This window comes from Gadus chalcogrammus, chromosome 14 (genome assembly GCF_026213295.1).
Source record: "Gadus chalcogrammus isolate NIFS_2021 chromosome 14, NIFS_Gcha_1.0, whole genome shotgun sequence".
In the NCBI taxonomy this organism is placed as follows: Eukaryota; Metazoa; Chordata; class Actinopteri; order Gadiformes; family Gadidae; genus Gadus; species Gadus chalcogrammus.
Genome location: NC_079425.1, coordinates 2,284,192 through 2,300,847, shown reverse-complemented (window position 1 = coordinate 2,300,847; position 16,656 = coordinate 2,284,192). Strand labels below are relative to the sequence as shown.

The 16,656-nt window shown below is 50.0% G+C and overlaps 2 protein-coding genes across 2 annotated transcripts; one reads left to right on the top strand and one right to left on the bottom strand.

The window, feature by feature from the left end:
• Positions 1 to 311: 311 nt before the first annotated feature.
• katnb1 (katanin p80 (WD repeat containing) subunit B 1) lies at positions 312 to 11,136 on the bottom strand. Its single transcript, XM_056607143.1, has 19 exons — positions 10,858 to 11,136; positions 10,374 to 10,550; positions 9,979 to 10,109; positions 9,567 to 9,684; positions 8,993 to 9,093; positions 8,864 to 8,905; positions 8,196 to 8,279; positions 7,437 to 7,552; positions 7,281 to 7,352; positions 6,769 to 6,919; positions 5,898 to 6,064; positions 5,485 to 5,615; positions 5,343 to 5,393; positions 5,155 to 5,219; positions 3,735 to 3,884; positions 2,536 to 2,612; positions 2,270 to 2,344; positions 1,629 to 1,745; positions 312 to 1,173 (listed from the first exon to the last, which is right to left on the bottom strand). The coding sequence occupies exons 2-19, from the start codon at positions 10,411 to 10,413 to the stop codon at positions 1,038 to 1,040; spliced, it is 1,824 nt and encodes a 607-aa protein (XP_056463118.1). The 5' UTR covers positions 10,414 to 10,550; positions 10,858 to 11,136; the 3' UTR covers positions 312 to 1,037.
• A 1,052-nt stretch (positions 11,137 to 12,188) lies between these two features.
• On the top strand, positions 12,189 to 16,601 carry cog8 (component of oligomeric golgi complex 8). Its single transcript, XM_056607142.1, has 6 exons — positions 12,189 to 12,373; positions 12,459 to 12,796; positions 13,142 to 13,349; positions 13,840 to 14,658; positions 15,004 to 15,172; positions 15,652 to 16,601. The coding sequence occupies exons 2-6, from the start codon at positions 12,468 to 12,470 to the stop codon at positions 16,095 to 16,097; spliced, it is 1,971 nt and encodes a 656-aa protein (XP_056463117.1). The 5' UTR covers positions 12,189 to 12,373; positions 12,459 to 12,467; the 3' UTR covers positions 16,098 to 16,601.
• Positions 16,602 to 16,656: the final 55 nt, after the last annotated feature.

Here is a 16,656-nt window from a genome sequence, read left to right as displayed (position 1 = left end):
AATAAGTAATTTTTTATATCTTTTTTGTTAATTTAATATCTATCATCCACGTAGATCAGAAAGGTAAAAATTAATGGGGCTATTCATCCAAGAGATCTGCAGTTCCGTTTACAAGTTGTATTTGCAGCTCCAACATGCCAGCGACACAGATACAAACCAAAGGACAATGCGGGCATCCATGTTTGTCTTTGGTTAACAAAGTAGCAAACCCAGCACTAGTGTTACGAGTGACACCTGTGTTAGTCCTGACATTGTTAACTAGGCTACAAAGAACATTGACGATTCAAAGCAATGCAAGCCAAGTAGAGAAACGATACTCAATTCAATAAGCTCTCAAACCTAGTTAATATCATGTATGAGGTTAACGTGTGTGTATAAGTAGGTCGGATATTGTCAACATACCAGCAACCCATCATATGTAGGGTACCCCCTTTATGCTCAACATAAGACATTCACATGTTCTACCGTTTTATTAGGAACAAATAAAATCTTTCATTGTCAACTACATTTAAAAGGAGCGCTTCTATACAGTTTCATCAAGTAAAAAATAATCCTGATAGATGTTTTAAATAACATTGAAGCATCAACTCGTCAGTGCCCAGATTTCAGCGCTTTGTGCAATCACGTGTCTCAGGAAGAACGGCTGTCCCTTACTTGTGTGTCTCACGACTCCACAGCATGTTTAAATTAAAACATGCTGTCCGAGCGATGACGAGTTGCGTTGATGTGTCCCATTTCCCCACTATACTACGCAAGGCCTTATACGTTTCTGATTGGCCGGCCCCACAGAGCCCCGCCCCCGACTCACAGACACACATTTATACTGGCAGGATTCATTAGTGCCTCGATAACGACAGTGAAGCAGTGAGGCGTTTCAACGCTGATGCCTCCAAACGCGGTCACCACTGTCCATTTAGCATCGGCTCCCGTCCCGATAGAGACGTTGTGATTGGCTCCCCGAGGCGGCGGGAGGCGTGTTTAAGGCCCGGTCTCCCCTCTTTCTTCTTGTGGGATCACTGTCAGTAGGCCGGCGGGGGTCAGTAGTCCAACGGGGCCAGCAGGAGCTGCAGCTCTTTGAAGGCACTGCCGTGGCGACCCACCTGGTCGGCCTTGGTCTTCACCACGTTGCTCAGGTTCTTCAGCTGCTTGAAGCATGCCTTGCACTTCTGGAGCCTGAGACCGTGCACACACGAGCGTCGGGTCAGTTCAACAGCAAATGGACTGCATTTATACAGCGCTTCTCTAACCAGTGACCCCTCAAAACGCTATAATTATCATATTGTTTGTTATAACTTTTTCAAATTGAATTGAGGATTTCAACGCCACTTTGCATATTAAAATACACTTGTGTCCCAACGTCGACACAGCTGCTGGTATGAAGAGCTGCTGGCAGGATGATGATGTTGTTGCGATCCCAACAAGTCCAAGCACTAACAATCACTAGGTTAAACTGATGTCATTAAATTGCATAATGAATTGTCATTTGCATAATGTAATGACCTATTGAATTGCAAATTGCATTGCCATTTTAATTTTGCTACATATATTCTTGCATACACATCCACACACAGCGACGGCGGTGTCAGCCAGTCAGGGCGACAGCCAGCTGAGAGGGCGCTGTCACTCACCGCTCCTCCCTGGTGATGTCGACGCCCACAGAGGGCGGGGCCTTCAGCGTCTCCGAGATGAGCGGCCAGAAGCGCTTCAGGATCAGCTTCAGCGACATGCAACCCGTCTGGACGTAACTGGACACACACACACACACACACACACACACACACACACACACACACACACACACACACACACACACACACACACACACACACACACACACACACACACACACACACACACACACACACACACACACACAGTGTTAGGTGGTTGAGGGCCTGGGAACAGCACATTACAAATGACAGAAGCAAAGTAAAGCAAGCCAGTATCAACGGAGCGTTTATAAAAGAAAGATCATAATAAAAAATGTTACGTAACCCTCCAGGAAGTACGGGCATTATCATTCCTCAACAATTTACTTCAGACGTCAATCAAAGCGTCTTTCTGACAAAGTCGTCCTGCAACTCACTGACATGCAAATTCACCTGACCTTCCGCAAGCCTACAGCAGAAATGTGATCTGTGTGTTTATCAGACACGTCGACACAGCTGCTGGTATGAAGAGCTGCCGGCAGGAGGATGATGTTGTTGCGATCCCAATCTAACCGTGTTCATCCTTAAAGTTTGTGGGAACACGAGACCCGCTCACTCACCTCTCATATTTGCTTTGCAGCAGCTCTTCAATCTGGGGGAGGATGGACGTACACAGGTCCAGCTTCCACAGCACCCTGGGACAGAAGCACGGTTACAGACCTGAGGAGGACTCGCCATGCAAGGCAAACACCAAGGGGGGTGTGTGTGTGTGTGTGTGTGTGTGTGTGTGTGTGTGTGTGTGTGTGTGTGTGTGTGTGTGTGTGTGTGTGTGTGTGTGTGTGTGTGTGTGTGTGTGTGTGTGTGTGTCTCTCTCTCTCTCTCTCACGGTTTGAGGTTGACGATGTTGAGGAGGTCCACCACGATGGAGCGGTCGTTCATGGCCACCGCCATGTCCAGGCAGTTCTGGTGGGAGGAGCCAAAGAGAGACGCCGTCACAACGGAGACAGAGGGATGACCTTCTACACACGAGTCATCGACTGACATCACAGCAGTCCCCCCACCGCTGCAGGAGCCTGGTTCAGGGAGGCCTGGGGGGCTCCCTCTCTGCTCCAGGACACTGCCTGGTTCAGTGAGGCCTGGGGGGCTCCCCACTGGTCCAGGACACTGCCTGGTTCAGTGAGGCCTGGGGGGCTCCCTCTCTGCTCCAGGACACTGCCTGGTTCAGTGAGGCCTGGGGGGCTCCCTCTCTGCTCCAGGACACTGCCTGGTTCAGTGAGGCCTGGGGGGCTCCCCACTGGGGCAGGACACTGCCTGGTTCAGTGAGGCCTGGGGGTCTCCCCACCGCTGCAGGACACTGCATGGTTCAGGGAGGCCTGGGGGGCTCCCCACTGGTGCAGGACACTGCCTGGTTCAGTGAGGCCTGGGGGGCTCCCCACTGGTGCAGGACACTGCCTGGTTCAGTGAGGCCTGGGGGGCTCCCCACTGGTCCAGGACACTGCCTGGTTCAGTGAGGCCTGGGGGGCTCCCTCTCTGCTCCAGGACACTGCCTGGTTCAGTGAGGCCTGGGGGGCTCCCCACTGGTCCAGGACACTGCCTGGTTCAGTGAGGCCTGGGGGGCTCCCCACTGGTCCAGGACACTGCCTAGTTCAGTGAGGCCTGGGGGGCTCCCCACTGGTGCAGGACACTGCCTGGTTCAGGGAGGCCTGGGGGGCTCCCCACTGGTGCAGGACACTGCCTGGTTCAGTGAGGCCTGGGGGGCTCCCCACTGGTGCAGGACACTGCCTGGTTCAGTGAGGCCTGGGGGGCTCCCCACTGGTCCAGGACACTGCCTGGTTCAGTGAGGCCTGGGGGGCTCCCTCTCTGCTCCAGGACACTGCCTGGTTCAGTGAGGCCTGGGGGGCTCCCCACTGGTCCAGGACACTGCCTGGTTCAGTGAGGCCTGGGGGGCTCCCCACTGGTCCAGGACACTGCCTAGTTCAGTGAGGCCTGGGGGGCTCCCCACTGGTGCAGGACACTGCCTGGTTCAGTGAGGCCTGGGGGGGGGGGCTCCCTCTCTGTGTGTCGGGGGGCCAGCAGAAGCCTCACCTTGACGTCACCGCTGCCCCACACAGCCTTCACGGCCTCCAGGTTCTTCTGCCGGCTGCTCAGCATCACACACATGGTGTCGTGGCCCTTCTTGATCTGGGACTGCGCCTCCTCGTCCCCCAGCACCTCGGGCCCCTTGTGGAACGAGTTCTGGAGCGTAGGGGGGGGAGAGAACCGGTTAGATTGTTACGGTGACGTCAAACGATCACAAAACTTATATAATCTAGTTTTCAATTTTTATTCTTTTTTTTTTTTCATTCAATGTTTTAAAGGAAGTGCAGAACAGCTGGACACATATCTGTACATTATTTTAGATTTGAACATTTTCTTTTTTACCATTTTGTGAATTTTTTTTGAAGGAGAATTTTTTGAGGGAGACAAAATCAAAAATAATCGTTTGAATAATCGTGATTTCAATATTGACCAAAATCATCGTGGTTATGATTTAATAACCGAGCAGCCCCAGGTGACGCCCCCCCGCCCCCCCCAGCCCACCGGTCTGAAGTCCGCCACGTTGAGTCCGATGGGCTCCTTCCTGGAGGAGGGGATGATGTTGATGGGGGGCGGGGCTCTGGGCTTGGCGGCGGCCGTGGTAGCCTGGGGGGGGGCCCGGGGGGACTGGGGCCCGGGGGGGGGCGGGTCGGAGGCCGTGGGCCGGGCGGCCGTGTGTGTGGTCGTCGTGGCGGTGGTGGTGGTGGTGGTGGGGCGCGGGGGGGCGGAGACGACGGTGGGCTCAACCCTCTGGACGGGGGTCGACATGGCGATGGGGGGCTTCTTTAGCTGGGGGAGGGGGATGAGGCTGTGAGGCTTTATACCATTGGTTCTCAAAGTGCGGCCCGCGGGCCAATGACGGCCCGCAGAAACATTCCTGCCGGCCCTCAATGACAGACAGATGTAAGTATGTAAATAAAAATATTATATATATATTTTTTTTGTATTATTATGTCAATATTAATTTAAACAAAAAAATATATATATAAAGAGAAAAGTCGACTCTCTCTAGCTTTCAATTAAATCCTGTTACATTTGTTAGTTTTAATCTGACTGTCCATTACTTTGAAAGGATGAACCTCAGTTTCGTGATTTGGACCTCACTTGACCTCACTCCCAGAGGTCCACGGTGCACTGTGTTTTTTCACCATTGGGATGCTGACAGCGTTTCCCGCCTACAGTCATTTTCTTTCCTTTGGCAACCCTCAAATTCTGGGTTCCTAAATTGGCCCTTAGCCGTCAAAACTTTGAAAACCCCTGGTTCATACCACAACACATTAAGTACCCCATATTGAACGCATCTGAGTCATGTAGAAACTGAACTTGGACATTTTTGGATGTTTGTTTGCATGCATCATTCCTTCCACTGTTTATACTTATTTAAAACGATAAACGTCATACACAACGAACAACACCAAAACAAACCCACCTGTTGCTTCTCAGGCATGGGGGTCATAGCTTCCTTCACCGAGCTGGCTCTCACTATGAAGGTCTCTGCAGGGACAGCACATTAACACATTGGTGCGTGTTAGCACAAGACAAACTGTTTTGCTACAGAGGATCAATAATAAACTCAGCAGTTGAATGTGTTACGAGAAGGAAAATGTAGATCATCACCATCTTCCATAGGGGCAGGGAACAGGTCCCCGGGCTTGGGAGGAGAGCGCGCTGGAAGGGAACGAGAACGGGGAGTTTAATCTCATATAAAGTGCATCCATCTAAAGGGTTCTCATGGTTCTCCCCAGAGGAGGTGACCCACAGATAGCGTTCCTCGGCTGGAAGATCTCGTGGTAGTCGTCGGCGTTCCGGATCTCGGCAGCGGACTCGTTCTCCTCCTTCTCGTCTTCACTGCTGGGGCTGCGTCGTTCCGACTCTGAGCTCTGCTTCACCCTAGGAGGGGGGGGGACGGGGGCATACATGTGTTACCGTGGAGACTACAGTATGAACAGGGGGCCCGGCTGTGTTACCGTGGAGACTACAGTATGACTACAGGGCCCGGCTGTGTTACTGTGGAGACTACAGTATGAACAGGGGGCCCGGCTGTGTTACAGTGGAGACTACAGTATGAACAGGGGGCCCGGCTGTGTTACCGTGGAGACTACAGTATGACCACGGGGCCCGGCTGTGTTACCGTGGAGACTACAGTATGACCACGGGGCCCGGCTGGGGTACCTCTGAGGGCCGCTGCAGGTGGTCATGGGTCGCTCGTAGCTGCGGCGCAGGGTGGACCCCTTGGGGGAGGGCTCTGTGGGCTGGACCACGGCGCCCCCGGACCTCTTGACCCTGGTCAGGTCCACCAGGTAGGAGGACACGTTGGTCTGGTGGTGGGACAGGCCGATCTGCGGAGCGGGGGCCCAGAGTGAATCATGGGGGTTTGGACAGCATATTGACGTACTGTCAAGACACTGGCCTCTGAGGCGTTGTCATGTTATTTAACATTTAGCAGACGGTTTTATCCAAAGCGACTCACTTACAGTGAGTACATCTGTCAGAAGAAAGAGAAAGAACAATATATCTCTGTCGGTGCAGTAAGGATGTTCAAAGAAACAAATCCAAGCACTAAAAATCACTAGGTTAACCCATTCCCCGTATACAACAAAGACAGCTCGGGTAAGATGCTATACGATGCTAAGTACTATTTTTAAGGACGTACAACATACAATACCATATACAATAAGAACAATAAGTGTGTTCCATAGAATAAGTGCGTATTGTGTGCGTTTTGCCTGCCTCCTCTCTATTTACCAGCCTCAAATGGTGGAATAAGATCTCCCAAGGATCCAACATACATGGTCACTTATGTGAAAACACGCCGTCACATATCAATTTCCATTTCTACCACTTACCACTTACCCCTTCCCCCTTCCCCTTACCCCTTCAAAACAAGGGGGAGGGGTAAGGGGTAGAAATGGGATTGAGTTCCCGTCACATATCAATCAACATGTACAGATCAATCCCCATACATCCTATCCCCAACACACGCCCACAGCGCGCCCCCACTCCCCCCGACGGTGACCCATCGGCCCCCGGGGGCCGGACCCACCAGCTTGTTGTTGCAGATGGCCATGTCGGCCACCTTGCCCCAGCCCACGGGCACCACGTCGAAGCAGCGGTCAGGCTCCCAGCCGTAGACCCGCAGCGAGTCGGAGGCCCCGGAGTACAGGCAGCCACCGTCAGGGTGGAAGAGGACACACCTGGGGGGGGAGAGGACCACACTCAGACCACAGCCACCAAACCAGTCACCACACTCAGACCACAGCCACCAAACCAGTCACCACACTCAGACCACAGCCACCAAACCAGTCACCACACTCAGACAGCCACCAAACCAGTCACCACACTCAGACACAGCCACCGAACCAGTCACCAAACCAGTCACCACACTCAGACCACAGTCACCAAACCAGTCACCACACTCAGACCGAAGTCACCAAACCAGCCACCAACCAGTCACCACACTCCCACCTGCTTCATTTTAACTTTCAGCTCAAATCTCCATTTTGTGAAACCGGAAAAGAATCATAAGAGAGAACTCTAAAGTGTCACGGTTCACACCTGACCGCGCCGGTTTCCACGTCGGACGAGCCGATCATCTTGAACTTCTCCAGATCCCACAGCTTGATGGTTCTGGAACACAGAGGACATGATGTAGCAGCGAGGGAACGCCACGTTAAACACAGGATCCACCTGGGGGCCGGAGCCCCGGGTTACCTGTCTGAGCTCCCCGACGCCAGCAGGTACTCGTTGGGGTGGAACTGGATGATGTTGACTGCGGCCGTGTGGGCGGTGAACTCCGTGATGATCTTCCCCGCGGTCACGTCCCACAGCTGGGAGACAGACATAACGAGCAGAGCACATCATCCAGTCAGGTCCTCACAGCTGAGAGACAGACATAACGAGCAGAGCACATCATCCAGTCAGGTCCTCACAGCTGAGAGACAGACATAACGAGCAGAGCACATCCAGTCAGGTCCTCACAGCTGAGAGACAGACATGACGAGCAGAGCACATCCAGTCAGGTCCTCACAGCTGAGAGACAGACATGACGAGCAGAGCACATCCAGTCAGGTCCTCGAAGCTGAGAGACAGACATGACGAGCAGAGCACATCCAGTCAGGTCCTCACAGCTGAGAGACAGACATAACGAGCAGAGCCCATCCAGTCAGGTCCTCACAGCTGAGAGACAGACATGACGAGCAGAGCACATCCAGTCAGGTCCTCACAGCTGAGACAGACATGACGAGCAGAGCACATCCAGTCAGGTCCTCACAGCTGGGAGACAGACATAACGAGCAGAGCACATCCAGTCAGGTCCTCACAGCTGAGAGACAAGACAACATCTATACTCTCCATCTATAATCATGCGCTCATGTAAGTATACTTTATAAGAGTTTAATCTTATTTGGTCAACATCAATTCCAAAACCTAAACAAGGCTTCATAACTAAAAGAAGACTGCAGATGTGGTTACCTTAATAGTGCTGTCGTCCCCAGCGGACGCCAGCCATTTGCCGTCTGGACTGAAAGCGAGATACCTCACCGCCTGACTGTGGCTCTGGAGGAAGAAACAACAAATACCAAAGAGGGGTCGGCGGAGCACAAAGGTCTGGTAACTCCATTAGTCTGAGAAGAACATCCCATTGAAATGCGGTCCGTGGAGACGCATAGGGCAGAGGGCAGATGGGTAAAAGGGTTCTGGTTTAATAATACGGTTGTCTGTATTATTAAATCTCTTTATAAGAAAGAAGATTTGTGCTCTGAGGCAGCAATAGATTGAAGCGTTTAACTTCCATTGAACCTAGCCATGATTTTTACAAAACACAGACTCAAAACATCATCCTTTGGATAAGGATTTAGACACACAGGAGACAGGAGTCAGACACAAGACAGTCGGTGTCTGGACGCATGCGACGCAGTAATCTGTAGGATTAGCTATTCAGCCGCCCGGCACTCACCGATAACAAAAAGGCAAATTAGAGACCAAATTAGCAGCAGGCTAGTAGCCAACTTGATGAGATAAACAAACCATAGATCCAAAAGGTAAAAACTGCTTACAGTACAAATTCATTTTAGGTGAAAATGTTTTCAATAGACATGACAGGTGTATCAATGGACCCGTTCCCATGGATACAGACTTACCTTGTACGTGAAGACACACCCCTTTCTCCGCACATCCCAGACCTGAGAGGAAGCAACCACAACAACAAAAGGTTTAACTGGGGGAAGCCAAGAGAAGGTTTACGCAATAGAACAGTCTTTAACACACACCTTGATGTTTGTGTCCATGGAGCCGGAGGCCAAGTAATCCCCGAACGGATGGAAGTCCAGGCTGGTGATATTGGCCTTGTGTCCCGAGAGAGAACGCAGGACTGAGAGGAATCACACAACAACACTACTTCACACAACTGACACAACCATCGCAGACCCAAGGCCATAGAAAGACTTAAGAGCGTTTTAAAGAACGTAAAATGGATGGCATTTTAAGAGCTGAACAATTTGGGGAAATAATCTAATTGCGATTATTTTGACCAATATTGCGATTGCGATTTAATATGTGATTTATTAAGTTCCTTATGTTCTGTATTATTCACTAAAAAAAGGTCAGGGTGAGGTGTCTTGCTCAGGGACACCTCGACATTCAGCTAGGAGGAGCCGGGATCCTGCTCTACCGCCTGAGCCCCAAGCCGAAGAAGTGTTTAATAAGGTACAGACAACAACAACAGACCCGGCCCAATCCCATTTCTTACCCCTTTCTTACCCCTTCCCCTTACCCTTACCCCTTCAAAACAAGGGGGAGGGGTAAGGGGAAGGGGTAAGGGGTAGAAATGGGTCTGGGCCTTACTTTTGGCGGCCTCCAAGTCCCAGACACGCAGAGATCCAGACTGGGAGCCAGCCGCCACCTGCTCCTCTGAACTGTTGAACTGGATGCACTCCACCGGGTTGTTGTGGCCAGTGAGACTCTGACGAGAGGAACACAAGCCCATGACTAGTGCAAAAGGCATATTCAAAATTACATGCATATAAATGCACATGTAATAGCACTCAGCATTGTGTAGCATCTTATCCTAGCTATCTTTATTGTATTTTCGGGACATGGGTTAACCTAGTGATTGTTAGTGCTTGGCACTTGGTTCTATGAACATCCTTACTGTACCGACAGAGATATATTGTTGTTTCTCCTTCTTCTGACATATGTACTTATTGTAAGTGGCTTTGGATGAAATGTGAATGAAACAGCTGTAGGGTAGCCTTACCATAATACAGTTTGATTTGTTGACACCCCAGATGTTGACCTTGCAGTCCTCCCCTCCAGTAGCCAGCAGACGGCCTGAGCTCTTCCCCAGAGCCAAGCACGACACGTTACTGGAGTGGGCCACAAACTCCTCTGCAGGAACACACACACACGCACACACACACACACACACACACACACACACACGTGTTTTAGCTCATCGCAAAGCAACCAGACACACTCGAGAATCCCAGCTCAGTCTAGATTTATACAGTAGAGTATAGTATAGTTCTAGAGTAGTGTTTATACACCAGAAGTGATATAGTATATACAGTGTAATTATATAGCATAGTATATACTCAATAAGTCCCAGCCCAGTAGTAGAGTTATATCATATAGTACAGTGTGTATACTCACGCAGTCTCCAGGAGGTCTTGGTGGCGTGGGCCCCAGCCATGGTGCCAGAGCGGGGGGGGGCTTGCGTCTTTGTTTTAAGGTGTATTAAACGTGACCCCTCTCATTAGCGTCTTGGCTGATCGGGATTAATGGAAGCAACATCCAGTCCTCCAGTTCACATACTGGAGGAATGTGGACCTACAGGAGAACCAGAAGAAGACAACTTCAGTAAGTACCAGTACCAGGTCATCACGTTCACACTCACTAACAACCAGAAACTAATAACACAATTTAACATCCAGTCGACAAGTGAAGTCGACACATTATTTAGTGGAGTGATGAACTGTCAATCAATGAACTGTCAATCAGCCTGAGTTAGCCAAACTACACACACTCCAGTAAATCCGTCCTTATAAATATATATTTACACATATAACTCAATGTTCACCATGCCACCACGTCGCTCTTTTGGGTTATATACTTTAAACAGACTGTTAGTTTGTACCTTGGTGAGGAGTTTGGCTCACTGTCCGCGGCTACTGCGTTAGCTCGCTAGGCTAATTAGCCTCTTCGCTAACTTTGAGTTAGATTCCTGTAGTTTGGTCCTTCATCTCCGACCAGATCCTCAGAGTACATCCGTGGTACCTCTTCAGCAGGAAGCCGGTTGTTGTTGACTTGTTGGTAAATAGGTGTTGTGCGCCGGAGGAGAGACCACAACAACACAACAACACAACACCGTCCCGCAGCTTAGCAACTAAACACAAGCCGTCAACGACTTCCGGTTATGCCCAAAAAAGGGCATCGCTGCAGACAGGATCAGACATATCATATCCATTTTAGACATATATCATTTATTAGACAGTTATTTTAAGATTTGGAATGATACAATGTGATAAAACAAATGAAAACTTACCACACTTTGGAATGCAACTACATGTATCAGGATACAGAAGGAAGTTGACATCCACTGTGTGTGTGTGTGTGTGTGTGTGTGTGTGTGTGTGTGTGTGTGTGTGTGTGTGTGTGTGTGTGTGTGTGTGTGTGTGTGTGTGTGTGTGTGTGTGTGTGCGTGTGTGCGCGTGTGCGCGTGGGTGCGGGTGCGCATGCATGTTTTTTTATTTTCTGCAATAATTCTTTGTATTTTCCCGTACAACTATTGATATACATATTTATATTTTACAATTGCAATTGTATTTTTATTGTATTGTTACTTTTTGTAAAACACAATGTGTTACCCTTTAATATTTATTGTATTAATGTGCTTTATGAATTGGCTCAACCTTTAAAACGTGTTCCTCTGGCATTCATTTTGGAGTGTTGTGAGTTCCAAGCTAAATATTGTTTGAAGCCTAGACTACCATCTACTATCATGTAATGGTTTGATCCTATTCATGTTTGTCCTTTAATATCCTTTAAGAGCAACAATGGTTTATGTTTGTGTTTGTCAACAGGTTGTTAATTTAATGGCCTCTGTGGCTGGCTGTGAACAATGAAGTCTGTCTCCTATTTCATACTATCCTGATTCAGGTCTGGCTTTGATTAAATAGTTTGACTAATCCATTCAAAGCAAAATTATTTTAGTATTGTGTCTATTGTTGGTATTGTAGCAAATGGGATTGATATACTTTTCCCAAGTTCTTGACACAGATGTCGAATCAATTAGTATTTTGAATATCTTATTCTCAAGGTGGAGACCCCATGACCTTTGAAAGGAAGGGACGACTACATTTTAACAGTACACATTTAAAAACGTACACTCAAATTACTCGGTTGGCAGAGTGTGGTGCAGACGTTTATGTGGAGACAGATCCCAGTACCATGTTGTTTATTGAACAGGTTCCTGGGAGCCTGTGGGGGGCAGCACCTTACACCAGAAAATAGGAGCGAAGAAGAAGAAGAAACCCGGAAGTAAAGAAAACTTCCGTGACTGATAAATCAATCCGAGGAATACCGAAAGATAACAAACATCCTGCTGCTTTGAGGGTTCCAAAACCATTAGAATCCCCCTTGTTTTATGAAAGGTACCCCGTCATGTCAAAAATAATTAATTAATATTATAGTGAGCGTCTGTAGAAAGCGTTTTACTGAGAGGCTCCACTACCGCAGCAGAGGGCGATGGAGTCTGTGGACGTGGAGGACGAGAGCATCCTGGCCTCGATCTTCAAAGACAGCTTCCCGGACAACTGGCGGGACAACCCGGACTTCGCCGCCTACCTGTCCGAGCTCAGCTCCTTCGGGGTGGAGAAGCTGAATCGTGAGCCCGACCGGCTGTCGGAGGAGAGAGCCCAGATCCTCCAGCAGACGCGGGAGCTGGCCTTCTCCAACTACAAGACCTTCATCCGCACGGCCGACTGCACCGAGGAGATCTACAGGGACTTCGGCAGGATAGAGAGCAGCGTCTCCAAGCTCCTGGACAAGCTTCCGAGTTTTGGGGAGAAATGCAGGTCAGTGATGATAGGCAATGCATGTAATAACACATGAAGAGTTTTGACAGTATGTGAGTTTTTTGTTCTGACACTTGTGTCCTGGCTAAAATCGCTCAACCAGGGTCATTCAATCTGGCCCCCTAATCATCCTCCAGGCTGACTCATTAATTCCCTCACTCTCCACCTCAAGCTGGTGTGTGGTGAGCTTTCTGGGTCATATTGGCTGCCGTGCATCACCCAAGTGGGTGCTACACATTGGTGGTGGGGAGTGAGGTCCCCCCCCCCCCCCCCCCCCTTCAGTGTAAAGCATCTTTGAGTGAGAGAAAAGCGCTCTATAAATTCAATCCCTCTTTCTTCATCCAGGGGGTTCATGAAGGAGGCGGAGCAGATCGGGGCCAGCCGGCGAATGAACAGCCTGACGCTGAACCGACACACTGAGATCCTGGAGATCCTGGAGATCCCCCAGCTGATGGACACCTGCGTCAGGAACGGTTACTACGAGGAGGCCCTGGAGCTGGCTGCGTACGTCAAGAGGCTGGAGAAGAAGCACTCCTCGCTGCCAGTCATCCAGGTTAGGGCCCCCAAGAATCAGACCACCAGAGAACCTGCTCAGGTTTAATATTTCGGGGATCTCAGGGGGAGCTTCTTTCATCTAACAAAGATTATTTTGGTGAAAAATCCCTTCTTTTAAATGTATGCGACACAACAGCTATGTGTCTTATCCGAGCTATCTTTGTTGTCTACGGGGAATGGGTTAACCTAGCGATTGTTAATGCTTGGCACTTGGTTCTATGAACATCCTTACTGTACCCACTCACAGCGATATATTGTTATTTCTCTTTCTTCCGACATATTTCTTCTGACTTATTGTAAGTGGCTTTTGATAAAAGCATCTGCTAAAGGCCCTAAATGTAAATATAAAAAACATATAAACACTGGCCACTGCCATCGCTGAATGTCAGTATATGTATGGGCGGGGTATCGGCGGATTCGATGTCGGGCCGATAAATAGGAGCATCCCTAATGTACCCCCCCCCCTCTAACCCGGTGTCTGTCCCCAGGGCATCGTCCACGAGGTCCGCCAGTCGTCCCAGCTCATGCTGAACCAGCTCCTGCAGCAGCTGCGCAGCAACTCCCAGCTGCCCGTCTGCCTCCGGGTCATCGGCTACCTCCGCAGGATGGACGTGTTCACGGAGGCGGAGCTCCGCGTCAAGTTCCTCCAGGCGCGCGGCACCTGGCTGCACTCCATCACCGGCGCCGTCCCCGCCGACGACCCCTACTTCCACATCACCAAGACCATCGAGGCCTGCCGCGTGCACCTCTTCGACATCATCACCCAGTACCGGGCCATCTTCAGCGACGAGGACCCCCTGCTGGCCCCCGGGGGCCAGGCGGTCAACGAGGGCGCCATCTTCCATGGCTGGGTGGTGCAGAAGGTGGCCGAGTTCCTGGAGACCCTGGACCGGGACCTCCAGCGCGGCGTGGGCAGCCGGCTGGAGTCTCTGCTGGGACAGTGCATGTACTTCGGCCTCTCCTTCAGCAGGGTGGGCGCGGACTTCCGCGGGCAACTGGCTCCCATGTTCCAGAGGGTGGCCGGGGAGACCTTCCACCAGGCCGTGCAGGAGGCGGCGGACAAGTTCCAGGAGGACATGAACCACTACACCCTGATATCGCTGCCCTCCATGCTGGGGGGCGCCATCCCGGCCGTGGCCCCCAGCACCCAGCCCGGCACCCTGCAGCCCCCCATGTCCCTGCTGGACTTCCAACCCCTGGCGTGCTTCCTGAACCACATCCTGACGGCCTTCAACGACTTGCGGCTGTGCTGCCCCATCGGGCTGGCCCAGGACGTCGGCCTGTACCTGGAGGACGCCCTGATGAAGGTAACGACAAGGACTCACACTTTGGATTTTACAAAAAAACAGAAAGCCACAATAGGTTTAATGCTGGGTTGTTTGTGACATAAACAAAAGCACGTCCACCTAGATGTTGTTCTTGGTTTGTCGGCTAATGCTTTTTTGTTTTCCTTTTCCTTTTTCCTTTTGTTTTTATTTTCCTGAAATCACAATTAATTAGTTTTTCACTCTTCATGGCCATTATTTTGCTCAATTAAGATGTCGCTTAATCTCGTACTGAAGAGATTCTGCTTTAAATACATTCTCTCTCTATCTCTCTGTCTCGCTCTCCCCCTCTCTCCCTCTCTCCCTCTCCCCCTTTCTCCCCCCCAGGTGACCAAGCTGATCCTGGTGTTCCACCGGGCTGAGGAGACGGCCTTCAGCGTCCGGGAGAAGGAGCTGTTCGTTCAGTTCTGCTGTGCGTATGCTGAAGACCTGGTGCCCTTCCTCAACCGCTGCCTGCAGGTCCTCTTCCCCCCCGCCCAGCTGGCCCTGATACTGGGTAAATACCATGGGGAGGTTTTTAGGATTTATTTTCCCGTCTTGTCTGCAAAGACGATCCAAAATAATTAGGCAATGTTGAGTGTATGTGAGGATTTAAAGAGACAGACTAGACATGTAGCTCGGCTGTCTGGTAGTGCCTTTGAATATTAATGACAAGTTCACAGTATACAATCAACTTAAAACCGTATTGATCTAATTCCAACCGACCCTTAGAACCTTGTCACACATAAATCACGTTTTCATACATCAACAAACGTCAATTTGGGACATTTGGGAGAATACATTTTGAGGTTATCCATTCTGAATCAAGAGCCGTCTAATTCAAACCGTGAGTTGTCCTTTTATGCTATTCTAAGGAAAGGCAACTTAAATATCATTCACACTGTAAAGACCATTTTGAAAAGCATAACTCTGGTAAATGTTGTTATTCCTTCTGGAGTTCTCTTCATTAAGCATGACCGTTTCTCCGTCCTCCAGGCATTCCGCCGACCCAGGTCCACAAGTACGGCAGCCTGGGCTGTATGGACGAGAACACCATCCTCGCCCCGCTGGACTTCCTCCTCCCCAAGAGAGAGATCGTGGTGCTGGCGGAGGACTTGAGCGCCGATCTCAGTAGCCCCACCTCCTCGGAGGCCGTCACCATCCAGGGACCCACAGAGGAACCTAGAGAGGGGCCTCGGCCGGAGGTGGACCCGACGACGGACCAGGGGCCCCCAGAGGAACCTCACCCAGACGCAGACCCGAAGACGGACCCGGGTTCCTCAGAGGAGCTGAAACGTTCGGAACCAGCGACCGAGGACTCGGATAAAGATTTCTACGACCCAGAGCTTGAGGCTATACTGAACGACCCGGGGCCAGGGGTGCGTGATGATGACGACGACGACGACACAGTGACGAACGATGAGGAGATCTCCTTTGAGTGATGGTCACCCCCGGCCCACCATACTGACTCTGCTCCTTGGAATTTAAAAACATTGCTTGCAAAATATATGGGATATTAGACATGTTTTTTTTTTTTTATATGGGAAAGAAAATAAAACTAATATTTATTGTGGTTTTGGGGCTCATTTGAAATCCTCTGTATACAAGTTTACTGAGATCATTGTAAATAAAATATTCCATGATTTTATTTGTTAATCTAACAATTCCCTGTCAATTCCTTGACCAGATCATTTACATGACGGTATCATGATCTATCCATATCTACATTACCCTGGTAATGAATTCAAGATCAACCAGCCCTAATAAACTATTGTACTTAACATTCAGGCCAGGTGTGGTAAGGTGCAAAATAAGTTGTGCACATCTGGAGTTTTATATGTAGGTAATATTTATACTGTGACTAAACAGGAACGTTTTATCGTTCAAAAAAAGAAGTCTCTGAAGTACTAGTAAGGTCTACTCTAGAAAGTAGTTGACAATTATAGCGCACCGTTGATATGGCGCTTACCTTGTCGATAAATGGGATCTTATTGCGCCACC